The 15879-nt window shown below is 40.5% G+C and overlaps 1 protein-coding gene across 3 annotated transcripts in view; it reads right to left on the bottom strand.

Annotated features, from left to right (window-relative positions):
• Positions 1–378: 378 nt before the first annotated feature.
• The window catches only part of MYRIP (myosin VIIA and Rab interacting protein), a 211339-nt gene continuing 195838 nt past the window's right edge, over positions 379–15879 (bottom strand). The window contains exons 13-19 of one of the 3 annotated variants that reach the window (XM_082295624.1): positions 11062–11256; positions 7122–7283; positions 4929–5033; positions 4778–4838; positions 3849–3967; positions 3522–3571; positions 379–3200 (exon numbers count right to left, since the gene is read on the bottom strand). In XM_082295624.1, coding sequence (XP_082151750.1) covers positions 3530–3571; positions 3849–3967; positions 4778–4838; positions 4929–5033; positions 7122–7283; positions 11062–11256 — 684 coding nt within the window. In that variant the 3' untranslated portion in view covers positions 379–3200; positions 3522–3529. The remainder of the gene's footprint in view (positions 3201–3521; positions 3572–3848; positions 3968–4777; positions 4839–4928; positions 5034–7121; positions 7284–11061; positions 11257–15879) is intronic. The other 2 variants (XM_082295625.1, XM_082295626.1) reach the window with 2 other exon arrangements.

The following is a 15879-nucleotide window of genomic DNA, read 5'->3' as shown; positions in this document are numbered from 1 at the left end:
CATGCATTGCTAGGAAGTGTGAGACCGAGGTTATCAGCAGGGTTCTTGCTCAGTTTTTGTAGCAATCCCAGAGAGAGATCAAGAAATTCTGCCTGAGAAACTGTGCTTGAGATGGTATTTCACCCAACAGACTCGATGGTTTGAAGAACAGCATCCAATGTTCCTAACAGGATTCCTCCCACCCCAATCCTAGAGGAGGAGGTGTGAACCTGGCGTGCCTCCTTGCCCTCGGCAAACCCCGGCCCCTCTGTGGAGATGCCCATGTCCCAGGTGTGACGGTGTCACTTGTGGACAGGCAGTGCCTCAGCACTGTGTGTGGCTGTGGGTTCTGCACGCTTCTGGGCCAAAGTGCACACAAATCCAAACAACAGAGAAGAACTTTTTGGTTTTCTTTATGAATCAAGTAATTGAAAAGGCATTCTTTTCATAAATCACTTTTACTCTTTTATAATTTCTCTTGACAATAATTCTTGGTGAGTATGCAGATAACAACAGCAAGGCAAGCTTAATATTCACTCAGACTTCATCAAATAGGTCATATAGTCTTCATTTTACCCATTAAAATATCTTCATTTATAAAAATTAATCTAAATATAAATATTAACACTAAAGATTGAAATCACTTGATGACAAAATAATTCTTTGTATGCTATAACATATGCTTTTATGATTTTTTTTAAAACAGTAAATTATATCTTTGCACGTATTTGGCACAATAAACATTTGTAAAAATTCAAATGCCTTAGAGCAGGTGGGATTTTTTTTTTAAGGTTTTTTTTTTTTTGCAATGCCTACACAGTACACATTTGTCTGTCAAAGAAGACTGAATATTTTAACATTGTAACACGATAATAGTTGCTTTTCATGCCTCTTAAGGAAAACAACCTACTCCAAACTTTGTTGGCTTGTTTAAATCACACTAACAGAACAAAAAGCCAAAGAGTTATTCTATTAAAATTAGTCATTTCTGTATTGATATTACATACACAATATTAGTTATTATTTATTAGACGAATATGCAGACCAACCACCATTAATGACATTTCATAACACACATACCTGCATAAACCAGTACCTGGGAATGTATTGTACACATACACAAGAACAGTCAATGGAGGAGGAAACTGAGTAACAAAAAAAAATTACCAGGCATCCTACTCTGTTTAATCTCCTTTACTGGATTGCATATATAAATAAAATCTATTTGTTTTATATATATATTTATATATTAAACAGAGTGGGCCAAATTCTTCCCTCACATCTGTGCAAACCAATTTCAGAGAATTAGTATTGTGTGAGAGTAAAAGAAGGCCTAATTTCACCCAGAAATTTTCACCCAACACATTGGGTCAGATCTTGGGCAGATGGAAATTCTTTGAAGGGATGGAGTGACACTTACAAGTGGGAAGATGGTTTTATTTATTCCAAGGGTTCCTCACATGCAGCTGGACATCAGAGGACTGACAAGCTAGATGTCAAATGTGGATAGCAGATTTGCAACTGGCACTGTTGTTCCAATCAACCTATCCAGCCATTCCTTGTCTTCCCCACTCACGCCCCTAAATCCAGCCAAGTCAGGAAAGTTGCCCTGTTTTGCTTGTATTTGCCCAACCACAGACATTTCATGGCCTGGTGTCCCAGGGAACTGCTTTCCTGCTGCATGGCAGGTAATGTGTGGCACTCTGCTCCTGGGTGTTCACTAGGAACCCAGGGAAAGAAGGAATTCCCCTCCTTCCTGGCATCCATGGCTCTTGGGAGAGCTCACCACTCCTTATTGCTGAGGGGGAACTTGCCAGCTCATGCCTTCTTTTATAGCACATTTCACGTCAACCCCATCTGCACTTGGGTACCTGCTCTGCAACTGGTGGGGAAGGTAAGGGATTCACTGGCTTATCACCTCCTCTGACTACCTTCTTTGTATTCTTCAGAGCAAAAAATACCACAAATTGGCAATGTTCTCCCACGAAAGGGTGAGAGGGACACCCTGTAAGCAGCATCCTCCCTCCTGGGCATCTGCCAAAGGGCCTTGTAGTTTGACTCACCTGTTAAGGGTCTCAAGAAATGAAAGAAGGAATATTTCTATTCACAATCCAATTCAGAGTGGTCCAGTGGTAGAGGGGTGCATGTGGCACCAGCAACAGGCCCCAGCTATTCTCTGGGGACTCCAGACTAGTATAGGAACTGATGTCTGGGCTATATTTGCCTCCTTCTCAGAAACACCAGTGAATGTCAGAAAGGAATCTCTTGCAAGCTGCAGCCACCCTACGACTACTAGTCAGTCAGCAGAGATCTCTCATCCCCAATGCTTTCACTTCCTTTTTCCAATATTAAAGGTTTGGACAGAATTTTTTCTGAACTACAGCATGGCTGATCACCACCAAGTGGACAATGCTGCCAAGAAGAACGACACATACGAAGGTGTTGGTTTCTTTAACACTGTTCAGATGTTTCCAGACACTGGGATCATAAGTCAGCAGACATCTGGTCCACATGCGTGGCCACCAGTTTCTGATTCAGCATGACACCCCTGCTGCCTAGAGCAGTATCCCTAGCTCTGGAGCTGGAACATTCAATCTGAGAAATGTATTCTCAGTGAACAGAGAAGTCTTCCTCCTCCTACCAACCCTCCCAAGACCTCCATTGACTCCCTGGGGGCAGAGCGAGGTACACAGATTCTCCTCTCCCTCCAAGCAGCTGAAAAGCAGCACACACTGCACGGAGTTGTTCTTATTGCTTGACAAGACAGATGCCCACATGAATAGTAAGAGGCCAGAAAATAAGGATCACAGGTCTGCTTTGGCAGATTAATTGGCCTATAATTATGATTGATTGAGTGTACAAAAACATACTGCAGTTTAAAGACAACATACTTTAGTACAATCGATAGGGAGAAAAAGTGCATCTTAAAATGTGGAGCCTTGCTTTTGAAACACAGCATCCTGTCTAGAGTCCTCTGAGAACTTTAAGGCAGAGTTTCCTATAGCAGACCACAATGCTGAAGACTTGGACAGCTTTCTCAGTGAGGTATCCAAATGCAGCCCTATAACTGAGGCTCTGTGGGTTCTTGAGGGTCCATTTTCAGCTGGACATACACAATGGCTGTTAAGAAAAGGCACTCAAGTGTACAGCCTTAGGCAGTGTGTTATTGGCAGTAGGGAAGTGTAAGTTTAGTACATCACAGCAGATCCTATAGCAGGTTCCTAGAACAGAAAGGGACAGGAAAGAAAAAAACATGAGTGAAGGACTAAACAAGCCTGCTGAAGAACAGAGCCAGCCCTTCTCACCTCCCCACATATTTCCCACATATCCTGTGGCAGACTGCTTTGGGACAGCCAGCTTTTTTCCTTATCCTGCTATGGCTGCTGTAGAAGAAATGACCGACAGCTGTCCTGGGTGTCCTGAGTGAAGCCTCTTTGTTCAAACCCTGCAGAGCCAATGTATGATCCATCTACCCCTTAAATTCCACTTAGGTAACCTTTGAACATTTCTCAACAATTAGTGAAATTCAAGGTGACTCTCACCTGCCAAGTTACAATGTGCAGCAGGCTCTGTGAGGGTCTGGTTCAGAAGTCTGAAATGCAGGGGATGACAAATTTATTTATTCTTTAAAAAATAAGGGTAACACATTCCTGGAGACCTGGCAGCCAGGCTGCATTATCACAGGCTGAAATTCAGGAGCTGCTATTCTATGGTATATAATCAGACATCTTCCAGGACCCTGGTCATATTTGTTCCTCAAACTATCAAAAAAAAAGATTTCTGAAGATGCTGAAATACAGCTGCCTACACAGACAGTGCTATCTCTTTATTTAACAGCTTTTAACAGAGTTTTGAAAACATTTGTTTACCATTAAGTCCTTGGCAGTGCTTTTCCTTTCTTTAGTTCTTTGTGTTAGAGATCCTTGAAGCATGAAGTTTCTGTTAAATGTTCTGACAGTGGTAACTGGAGAACTATCTATTTTTTCACCTGGGTAAAATACAAAAGGGGAGATTTTTCACGTAAGAGATTGAAGCAGATACAAAAATACTTCTGAAGAGTCACAGCTTCTAGAGAGATAAAACTTTTCCTAAGATGTATGAGGAAAGCTGGATTTAATTTAAATTAAAAACAGCAGGCTGTGGTACTCCAAATTTATTAAAGTTTGAGGCCATGTCAATCAGTGGAATTATAAAAGAATAGTGCAGTGAACCAAGCCCTAGAATTGTCAGAGAAAACGCACAGCAGAGTTAAAAAAACCCCAATAAAAATCCACAAAAAATCATAAAAGAAAAAGCCCACTTGATATTATAAAGACATTTCACAGCCATTGTCTGACATACCAGGAACATTGCTGAGCCACTTCATATGGACTGAAATCAGCAAATATAGACATTAAAGAAGTGGTGGGTTGTGGAGGGCGGCATCTGGCTTTTGGTAAATAAAGCACTATGACCACTTGGGTCTCACAAAGTAAACCCCAGCCACGCTGGTGCAGCAGCACCCCTCTTGCAGGTTCAAGTATTCAACATTTCTCAGCCTTCTGCCTTTGCTCTTGTTTACTTGTCACTGTCACAACTTTCACTGAAGAGAAAGTGGTGATGCTTTTTAATGTGACAAAGGGGTATTTTACATAATGCAAGTACGTGGAAAATGAGGAGGATGAGACTGTCTATTAGGCTTTCTCTGTTCATTTCATAACTTCAACTTTTCCCTACTTTGCTAACCTGTACATTATATTGAATCTTATAAAGAGCGTCTCTCTCTCTCTCTCTAATTCGTATAACAATTCAAGCGCACCTTTTATTGGTGGAGCTGGAAGTTTTCTCCTCTGCTGTCTTGATGTGTCTATTGTATGCATCTGTAAACAACACATATGCATTACTCAACTCCATTATAGAGAAAGAGGCAAGATTTCCCCAATGTATTTTTGAACATAATGTTCTGGCACCTGGTTTGTTTGCTTTTGATCCCGTTTCCTTGTCAGGCGAACACAGGGAGCCACGTTCAAGCCTGCAACAGTGAGAGCTGATATTCTGCTCTCAATATCTGAAATCTTCAAAGAAAATAAAAGAGAGAGACAGACAGATGGGGAGGGGGGAAAAGAAGTTTTAAAATTACTGTGGATGCCACTACTAAAATATAACCCTCCCCCAGTAAAATCCTCTTTAATAAGAAAATATAAACAGATGGCTAACTTCTTCAGCAATTCTGACACTTTCCTGCATTCTTTAGTCCTGACATTAAAAGGGGCTTAATTTGTTAGCAAAGATGGAGTAAAAGAACAATCCAACCTACCTTGTGACTCCAAGGAAGAGACATTTTACTCCTTTTGAGGAAAAAAAGAAAGGAGCACAGAAAACCTGCATCTGCTATCTCTCAATTACCTTTAGCTGCATAATCCCAAATTCATTCAAGCTGTGTTTTTAAAAGGCTACATTCAAAGAATGACTTTGTGGGACACATTTCGTAACTCAAAATTAATTTCATACACACACAAAGTACATCCTCTGTCACAAAATCTAAACATTTGATCATAAGTATTTATAGTTCAAATGTATATGCATATTAAATACCAGCATGCATAAATGCAGGCACAGACTATATAAAAATACTGAATGGAAAACAAATTGCCAGGGGAAAGTAGTCTGATATTAAGAGTAGTGGAAACAAGTGTTGACAAAGAGAAAGAAGAGTCAGGGAAGTCAGACATAGAACCCAGCTCCTGATTCACAATGACACCTGAAGCCACAGTTGGCTTCACTTTGCAGAACACCTTCCACTGGCTTCCTTGCATAGCTTAGGCCTCTCTCCTTCTCCCTGTCACCCCCATTAGCAGATTTACTGTAAGATAATGACCAAAGCCAACAAAACACCACTGCCAGTTTGCCGAGTAGTGCTGATGCCTTGAGAGGTCTCCTAGACACAGAGGCTAGACAGGAGTAAGGGAATAGGGTAGGTATTTATTTGAAGGGCCTTTAAAGGTACCTCTGGGGAGCCAGAGGCTACTGCCAAGATGGACCCCGAGATGGACAACAGGTCACAAGTTCTTCACACTTTTATGGGTTTGGTTCATTTGCATAGCAGGGTTAATTCTCCAATTAAAGCTTCAGTTTAATGATGTAATTCCCCTCAGCTTTCCCCCCCTTATAGGCTCTTTGGTTTATACTTTTTGGGCCTAGGATGGTCTGGCTGTCGTTGGAGAGCAGGCCCAGAGAGGCTTTGTTATGTCTACCTAGCACGAGAGAGCAGAAATTACCAGGCTACAAGAAACTTCAGAGTCACACACAAAGCAGTACATAATTTAAAAAATATAAAAGTTAAAACCTAAGGCATCAGTTCAACTATGCATTTCTGACATCAGAGACATGTCAGGCTCTCAGATCTTTGCTCAGTCCTGAGTTGAGCATGCTTCCACTGAGTAAAATCACCAGGTACTTCCAATTAAACCCTGACACAGGCAGGTCAGGGTGTCTTGGTGGGTACAGACTGGGCAGTGAGCTGAAAGCCATGTCAGCCCCTTGAGCTCTGGCAATGTTATCTTGTTCAGCTTTTAGCACCAGATCACAACGTGCTCTGAGCCCTGGCCTTTCTGGAGCCCGCTAGATCACAGTGCCCAAGATTTCTTGCCTTTGGCTTGGATATGTGCTGCTTAGCACCTAAATCCCACAGCAGGCATGCAAGCCCTGGGCTAGGTGCTTGGCTCAGCCTCTGGCTGCCATTGGCCTTTGTTGGTAGAAAGCTGCCAACACTGGCATCTTTTGGGAAGTGCTTTACAAGCTGCTGATTAGATAAACTGCCTCAGACACTATTTGCAGTCTGACCAGGCCCACACACACGACACAGAGCGCACCATGGGAGCTGCTTGGCAGCAAGGAGCAGTCCAGCATTAGTATTGCAGTAAGAGGCTGCTGCACTCCCATGTCCAAAACCAAGCTGAGGGAAGAAACAAACAGATATAGTACATCTGGCTGGGCTGAGCTACACAGCTCAGTTACGCTCTGCTCAGCTTGTGTGATGCTGTCAGCATCCTTAGATCATCAGACTACGGCAGTATGAAAGAATATTCAAAGTGTGCATGCTGAGGTGGGTGTTAGGCAAGGCAGTGCAAAACCTGCAGATGGGGAGGAGCTGCTGTCCTCACCTGAAGCTCTGCATGATGAACCTGGGCGGCTGCTGTGGCCACCTGATCCTCCAGATCGGCCAGCTCAGATTCCTCAGTAACACTGTTGATCTTGCGTGCGGCATCTTCCAGGTTGGTCAGCTGCCCCTCCAGCCCATACACTGTGCTGGCTGTCAGGTACACCTGCAGGGCAAGGCAGGGACAGGTGTCAGTGGCTTCTGGTTTGTGGGCATGCAGGTTTGAGCAGACTGCATTTTTCATCATACCTGCAAACTTCCCGGCTTGCTAGCCCACCATGGGGAGATTAACCTGGCAGACGAAAGTTGTGGGGAAATAATCGGAAAAACACACATCCACAAAGAGAAGGGACGAACGAGGTGACTGCATTACAGATTTCATAGGTGCTACAATGGTACAAACCAGATTTGTTCCAGACTGACCAGCAAAGAAGAAAGTTGAAAAGTTGGCTTTTTTGTTATTGATATTCAATCGCATAAAGGGAAGTCAACAGATTATGCCTCATATAAATCTGTGTTTCTTTAAACCCACTTAAATGCCTTCTGGCAGTAAAAACTGCATGCGTAACTGCTCAGCAGCAAATAGTTATTAACTTCCTATGGAGTAAATGTGCTTATATGTATAACGATTTTCCATCCCATCCTGCTCTCATCCAAATATACAACAGGCAAAACCTTCCCACCTCCTGGGCCTTTGAGTGAACGTGTGGAGGATCAACAGGCTTATTTGGGCTACATAAGAGGGAATTACCGATGTTATAATTCAGAGTTCTTCCCTAAAAATGAACAACTCTTAGTATTTTGGCCCACCTCTGGTATCCATAAATACAGCTAAAGGTTTCATTTCCCATTCAGCTCCTCAGAGCAGTAACTAGTGAAACACTGTGTTTTATTGTTTCTTTTATTTCACAAAGCACCCTAAGGTACACGGCTGGATGGAGGTCACTGGTTTACAGAAAAGGGTAATTTTCAGGCATTAGCTTTTGACATCTGTGCTTAAAAGTGTGCAGAACCACATGAAAATGCTGCACTTTCTGCCTATTTACTTGTTAGCCAAGAGACTTGTTTCCATGAGGCTGGTAACAGCACAGTGGCAATGAAATATATATTCTGATTTCCCCATTGTAATAGCAGTAAAGACCATGTTGCTACAAACCCAGCATGAAGTAAACATGGCTGTGGCCGACTCCATGGTTCAAGGGACAAGCAAACAGGATCTGAAGCAGATCCTTGAGCCAGTACCTTCATTTTATATGTCTTCCACTCCAGTCATTATATCTGCCCACAATTCCTGGATCATTCATACCTCTTTGACATAAGAGGTATTAAAATAATTTATGGCAATATTCTGACTTTATGGATAAAAATGGTGGAGAATGGCCAAATCAAAATGTGTTTATTTTTTATTATTTTTCTACTTCATTAATGTTTCTTAATTGCTTGCAATAGTTTTCTTTTTTCTTTGTGTCAGTTGTAGATAGGTTTTTTTCATGCTTGTGACTTTGCTAAGAAACAAAATCACTACATCTATACAAATTGCATCTTGTAAGAACACATTCTAACTGCAGGCATGAAATCTTTGAAAAACATACATAGAAGAAGTAAGTGATCTGTTGTAACATCTTTGCTGAAGTACCTGGAGACATGGGTGGTCCATAAAGTTAACATGATGATTTAAATAGAAATGCTGTTTTTGTGGGGTTTAATTATTCCTTGCATTTGTTTAAATGATACACCTTTTAAGTATGACATACCACAGCCAGTTCAGATTAAAAGGTGATTTTTTTAGATTTCCCTGTCACATCTAAAAGCTTAGAGAAAGAAGAAATAGGACATTTTGAACAGAAGCATCTTTAGAAAGTCAAAGAAAAGATGCATTTAAGTGCTGTGGCAAAAAACTGCACAGTAAGATGTCCTTTTGAAGAGGTGAAAAATATATTTCAAGAAAATGTGACTTGGAAAAATGTGAGAAAGGAAGTTCATCAATTTTTCCATAACTCAATCAGCCCCTACATTTGTGAAATGTTAATGAACATTTTCCAGCTGGATCTGAAGAAAATATTTTTCTAAAGAATATTCTCTTTACCTGAACAATTGTTACACTTCCAAACAGCAATGGTGTCCTTGCAGGCCTCCCCTAAATGATGCCCTTATTCATACATTCACATTTAGATTGTGGAGACTTATTTGACCATCATTTAGGTATGTACAGCTTCCACAAAACCCCAACATTTTTGCTGTTACAGATGGCCCTATGTTCTCCACACTGCTGCATGCACAGTCCTCAAAAGGCTAGAGAGAGCAAAAATGAACAAAGTGTTTATAAACACCCAGATCCTCTTGCAGAAGCTGCTGCAAAGAGCCTGTGGTTCATGTAAATATGGCCCCAACTCCAATGGGAAAAGTTATAGTTTCCTGGATTTCTAAATGCTCTTTACCATGGACTGAAATGATGAAATCTTAAAACTGTGAAATTTTTACCACCTACTTCATGTCCTGTGACAGAGGGACAGAGAAAGATATACTGTGGGGACACAGCAAGGCTGAGCTGGGTATCTTGTGAATTCTGCAGAGAACTGGGAGAAGATAAACCAGAGATGCTGCAGTGAGGGCGATGACAAAGCAAGAAATGCTCTGCCTCTGTGCCCAGTGTCTGCTCAGTGAGAAATTCTTGGCCCAAATGAATGATTGGAGGCCACAGCACCACAGATGCCAAAGCTCCACACTGCTGGGAGGGATCAGAAGACTGCAATTGGGGAAAAAAACCCATGCACCTTAGGTAGTTTACAACACAGTTCTCCAAAAAAAATCCAGTGGGAGCAGATTTCCCCAAATTGCTCTCTGTCTTGCAGAATTTCTTAGTTCTTCTGAAGATGTGGTCCAGCCTGGACTTGGATTTTTATTCCGTATTCATTCTCCTACCAGATGAATTCTGTGGTGTTTGGAGCTAGAACACTTCAGTATTTCAGAGAGAGAGTCCGGTGCCAGGACTGGCTTTTAGTGCCATAGGGTATCTTCCACTCAGTTCTTAGCCTGGAGCTGCTATAGAAATGTGTTTTTGTGGAGGAAACTGATTTTATCTCCTAAGAGAAGATTCTGTCTGTAAATTTTCTGGAGCTAAAGGAAACCAGGATTTGTTTTCTTGAATCGATCAGGATGTTATAATGGGACAGTGAAGATTCCTATGAGATCTTTAAGAGCTCCTAATGAAGGGACAGATCACTGAAATGTAATCACTTAAATGTGGAAGGAAGAGAAAATCGAAAGTTTCAGGTGTACCAACTCCATTAAGTGGATTCACAAAAATTTCCAATGGGTAGTGACTTCCCTCTATGATTCAGCATTGCACTTTCTCCTGCAGATGACAGGTACTCATGAAAAAAGACAGATGATTTGGACATGGACAAACAAATGTTTGTTTAATTCAGATTCTCCAGCCTGCTCTTTCTAGCAGTGCAGGAGGCAGCTCCAGCTCCCTGGGTGCTCAGCATGGTGTACTGGGGATGTGTGGGGGGAGGAAGAGCTTCTCCACTTCTCTGTGTGACTGGGAACATGCTTTCCCCACCTGCCCTTGTAGTGATGAGGCTGTGTTGAGACTAGGAGATGTGTGGTTTCAGCCAGGCATGGCATAGACACACAGCCACAAGGGTTTGGAGGGCATAAGTGAGCTTTTGAGATAGTTTCTAAATTTAGTTGTAAACCTCAAAGCATCCAACTCCCCTCCCCTCAATATTTTAAAGTACTGACAAAAAACCCCCCACCAACACAGCTAAGCACTGCTGAAACACAATTTTTTTCTTCTGTTTGTATATTTGTTTAAAAACCCCAAATTAATTTTGAACATCCACTGATGCTGCCCATGTGCTTTCCCTTTTGAGTTGGTGCACACTCACAGGGGCACTCACTCACATGTGACTCTTTCACACACTGATTCCTGTCCTTACATTTTCTTCCAGGGTGGTGAGCTGCTCATCGAGTCTGACGGGATCTGTGCCCAGCGGGAGGGTTCCTCTCCCTCTGTCCTGACTGTCATCTGGGAAATCGCAGGCATCGCTGGATTCTGCTATCAGTTCTTCAGTGGCGTTGATGACTTTCAGGACTTCTGTAGATATGTTGCAGAGAGAGACAGCAGAGTACTTCTATTTTGTTACAAGAACAGACAGAGAGAACAACAGCATTAAATTAGCACACAGGGGTAAGATATAAATCACCTTCTATCAGCCACAGCTTCAGCCATGCTAAAACCATATCCATGGCCATGTGCTGCAAACAGACCATGGCAAGAACCAAGTAATGGCATTGGAGTTTACTTATCTTTTCCTCCCTCCCCTTTCCACACACCCACAGTGCTACAGCATGCAAAATAACATACACATGCAATTCTTCTACAACACAATTCTACTGGAGGTATGGTCCAAATCTTATCCAAAAGGAGCACACAGATATCCAGCTTTAAACTCTAAGTGAGCTACATAAAGCTGATTTTGCAAAAGTGTTTTAAGCATGTTTTAAAACACAATTTTCCTTTTTGGATACTGGCAAAGAGATGTGCAATCATCTATGTCTGTATCCACAGGAGCCATTTCATTGCAGATGCAAACATGGGAAAGCAATCTTCAGTAGCCCTGTAAGGATAGCATTTTACTAAAATTCTTACTATGAATTAAATGATCACCAAAAAAAAAAAAGATTGAGCTATAAGTGTGCAAACACTCATACCCTTTTATTTTAAATTTCAGTTTACCTGTTTTTTTAATATGGACTAAATTGTATCAGATACCAAGGAAAAGCATGCAGTTTTATCAACTTTTTAAAAACAACTGAAAACCTTTCTAGCAGCATTCCTTACTTTTAATTTGTAATTAACTGTCCTGATTCTTATGATTCTCACATAGCTTTAAGCTTCAGGACAACTCCTCTGATGGAGGAATAAAATTTCACCTGATGTACCTTCAAGCACCAAGCTCAACATCCAAACTATACAGCTTGAAGATTGAGCCAAAGCTTGTTGAAGCCAATAAAAATGCTGTCACTGAATATATATGCAATACCTTTAATGGTGTTTTGCCTAAAAGAAAGTGTGAAAAATTTCAGACCAAAATTTAATTAATTCCTCAAATCTGCAAATACTTATGCATGTGAATTAGGGGCTCACCTGTCTGTAAATATTCTCACAAACAAAATATCTGTGGATCAATACTGAGGAAACGGACAGTCTTTGGATTCTATACAGTAAATTCTATGGTACAGGAGAGTATAACAGATTAAAAATGTATAAAGGCAGGATATACAGGAGGAATACTGTTCTTTTGATTCCCATAAATTCTGATGGGTTAACTGGAAACCTACTTCCATTATCTCTTTCCTTTAATCAGATGTCCATTCTTATGTTAGATAAGACTTTTACTGAAAAGCTACATTTTTAGCAATACATACTCAATTGTTGAGTATCAATACATTAAGGCATCTTTAGCACTGTTACTCCTCTGAATTACAAGAAATAATTAGAATGAGAGATTCAAGAGAAGAAGAACAAAGCAAATACAGTATGCTGCAGCACTCAGATCTTTAGCTTGTTAGGACAGCCAACACAGCCCCAAACAAGCAGGCCTGGGACTCTCTTACTGAGAACAAATACTTGAACCCCATGAATAGCCTACTGTTTTTTCCATTTATTTTCACAAGTGCCAATTAGGTTAAAAACAGATCAATAATTTTATAGGAAAGAAGAGACAAATCAATGCTACTTTCTTTTATTATTTGCTTCCACAAGTACCTAGTCCTTATATTCTGTGAGTAGTGAACAAAAAAGGATGAAGGCCAGACACTACATATTCTTCATCATATTCACTGATGTATGTTCTCCATTTCAAGAACTGTAGCCTCACTTTAGTGTCATTATTTCTTAAGTTTTTTTTTATTATCCTTTGTAGTTAATGATGAATTTCAAAAAAAGATTAAATTGAACTAGAAAAAGTTATTTTTATACCACAATAGGAGAATCCATATTGGCATTTTTCACAGACCAATTACTATAAAATAATTTTTCTGTTTTCCAGGTAAAGTGGTCTGTGACAGAAATCTTTGTGAAATCAAGATTTTGAGTGAAAAATACCCTAGCTTCTCAATAGGTAATGGCTATGGGAAAAGAAGTTCAACAGGAAAGGAATAGAATAGAATAGAATAGAATAGAATAGAATAGAATAGAATAGAATAGAATAGAATATCTTTTCATTTGGAAGATGACAAATGATCACCTAGTCCAGCTACCTGACTAGTTCAGGGATGACCAAAAGTTGAAGCATGTTGTTAAGGACATTGTCCAAATGGCTCTTACACACTGACAGGGTTGGGCATTGACCACCTCTCTAGGAAGCCAATGTTTGAGCAACCCCACAGCAAAGGAATGCTTCCTAATGTCCAATCTAATCCTCCATATGTGCAGAAATGTGATTTGTAAAAAACTGGATACTTAGTTAATGGTTTTCCATATGTTTTACCCTCCTTCTGAGCAACTGTCAAACACTGTTAAAACAGCTCATGTTCCAAAATGGCCAGTTTGCAAATATAGTGAGGTGCTCTAGATATAATTATTTAACATGTATAATGGGAAGAACCCAAAATAAATTAAAAAAATAATAATAAAAGAAGAAAGTGTGTTGCAGGGTTTTTGTGCTTCACAAACCTCTCCCCTCCCCAACCACCCATGTCAAACTTAGGATTTACAAGATCATATAAAAATCACCTAAAATTCACAGACACACACACATCAAGATCACCCTGGTAGGTGGATTTCAAATTGCTCTAAACACCTCTTGGTTGTCTAATTTATCTTGCCCTTGCCAAAAAGTCATTGTTTACACCTCTAAGTGATTCACAGAGACAGCTGTTATGCTGTGACGCAGGCTCTGTCTTGTCAAGTGAGTCAAAGAACTAATATGGATGTGGTAGATGTCTGGTACAAATATCTAGCACAGGAAAGCTAAGTGCAACCATTCTTCTTGAAACCCTGGGATGCATCCTGATTTCAACTGTGCTACCCTACTTCTGAATCAACACCACTGCTCCCAAATCAAATCCATGCAGCAGACCCAAGTATGAGTGTTTCTACTAGTTATGAGAACCGTATTTTTTACTGAATTTGAGACTAAGCGTTTAATGGAATCAGGAAAACATGCATTCATCCTTTTTATGATAATTAATATCCATGGTCACAAATATGTTAAAGACAGTCAAAAGAACAGGCTCGATTTCTCTGAGTTCTTTGTGGTTGAGTCTTAACACCAATGAAATGCTAAAAATGTGTGTGTATACAAGCATACACACATACATGTATGCACTGAATATAACAAATATCCTGTAAAACTTCTTTACTGTCATTTCTGTTTGTCAGATGGAAAGTATTCCTGTTTTGAGAAGATTATGTTTCAGTGGTCTAAGATACCTCTTGCTGACTGTTAGCCACTTCCCTGTCCTTCTGCTGTCTCTCTTTCCTTTCCCTGTTGATGCTGACAATATTTCCTGTGTTGTTTAAACTCAAGCATGCTACACTTGGAAGATGCTTTATAGACCATTATTTGCATTCTTGCACAAGTAACAGAAGGAAAACAGGATGATAAAACTGAAGCAGTATTAAGTATCCAAACTGCTTAGAGCAGGTGAGCTTTAAGTCTTTGTATGCATCGCAGCAGCTTGTGACATTTTCACATCCTTTCCTTTCCATGAACATTATTGCTTTTATTTTTGATGCTCTTAAAGTAGTTCTCTATCACCAGCACTATTTTTTTCTGCCCACTGTACTCAGCCATTAGCATTTTCTTTTTTTCTGCCACTATGATGTCATTAGGCTCTTTTAAACTGGCATGGGAGGGGGTGACATGCAATTCAACAGAGAACAGTGACATCAACAGCTAGATCAAGAAGTAGAGCAAGAACACCTTTCCATCACTAGCAGTCCTGGCAGTATTGACCACATCCTTGATGACTTGTGGTGCAGTCATTTTTAGCTCCAGTGTCAAGGTGTTACATCATGCACTGCGTAACAGTCGATATCTCTCGTTTTTTTGTAGGGAGTTAAGGGGAGCAGAGGAGAAAATACGTTTTGCTTTTCCACTGATTAACTCATCCTGTCAGGGTAACCTGACCGAATCCAAGCTGGGTGAAAAGAAAAGCAAACCCCAAACCTGTCTCCCTCATCTCCCCACCCTATGGGAGTCCATCGTAGAGTTTTGACAAGGCCCTGAAAAGCCCAACAAAAACCTTTCACTGGCCAGCAAAATCCCAGTCACAGTGTGGGAAGAAAAGAGCCATCAATGCCCAGCTATCTGTGACAATCATCAACCCTGACCTTCAAAAGATCTTTGGCCCAAAAGTGAGCCCTAATCACTCATTACCACAAAGACTGTGGGGAAAAAAAAAGGCTCAATTTGGCTGTTTGATGGCAGACAAGTGTACTATGATAAACTGTGATATTAAGGAAATACTCTTCTGTTCAAGTTTAAGACTTCCTGCCTAGACCTTTAACATCACTACCTTCATTTATGGGCATTCCTTTAGGAAAAAAACCCAACAAAATGATCTTACAGACTGAGAGTTATTATTCTACTGATAGTCTCCAAAATATAACACAGAGAAATAAAGTCTCTCTTTTTGATGGTGCTAAATATTACATTTTTACTAATTCAATCCATTGTCCTAATATAGTTACCAATGTTATGCCTATTAATTTTTAATGCCTTATTTCTAGAGACAAGTTGCCTATA

This window comes from Coloeus monedula (genome assembly GCF_965178545.1).
Source record: "Coloeus monedula genome assembly, chromosome: 1".
In the NCBI taxonomy this organism is placed as follows: domain Eukaryota; kingdom Metazoa; phylum Chordata; class Aves; order Passeriformes; family Corvidae; genus Coloeus; species Coloeus monedula.
The sequence above is the reverse complement of the archived record's forward strand: the minus strand, read 5'-3'. Positions and strand labels throughout refer to the sequence as shown.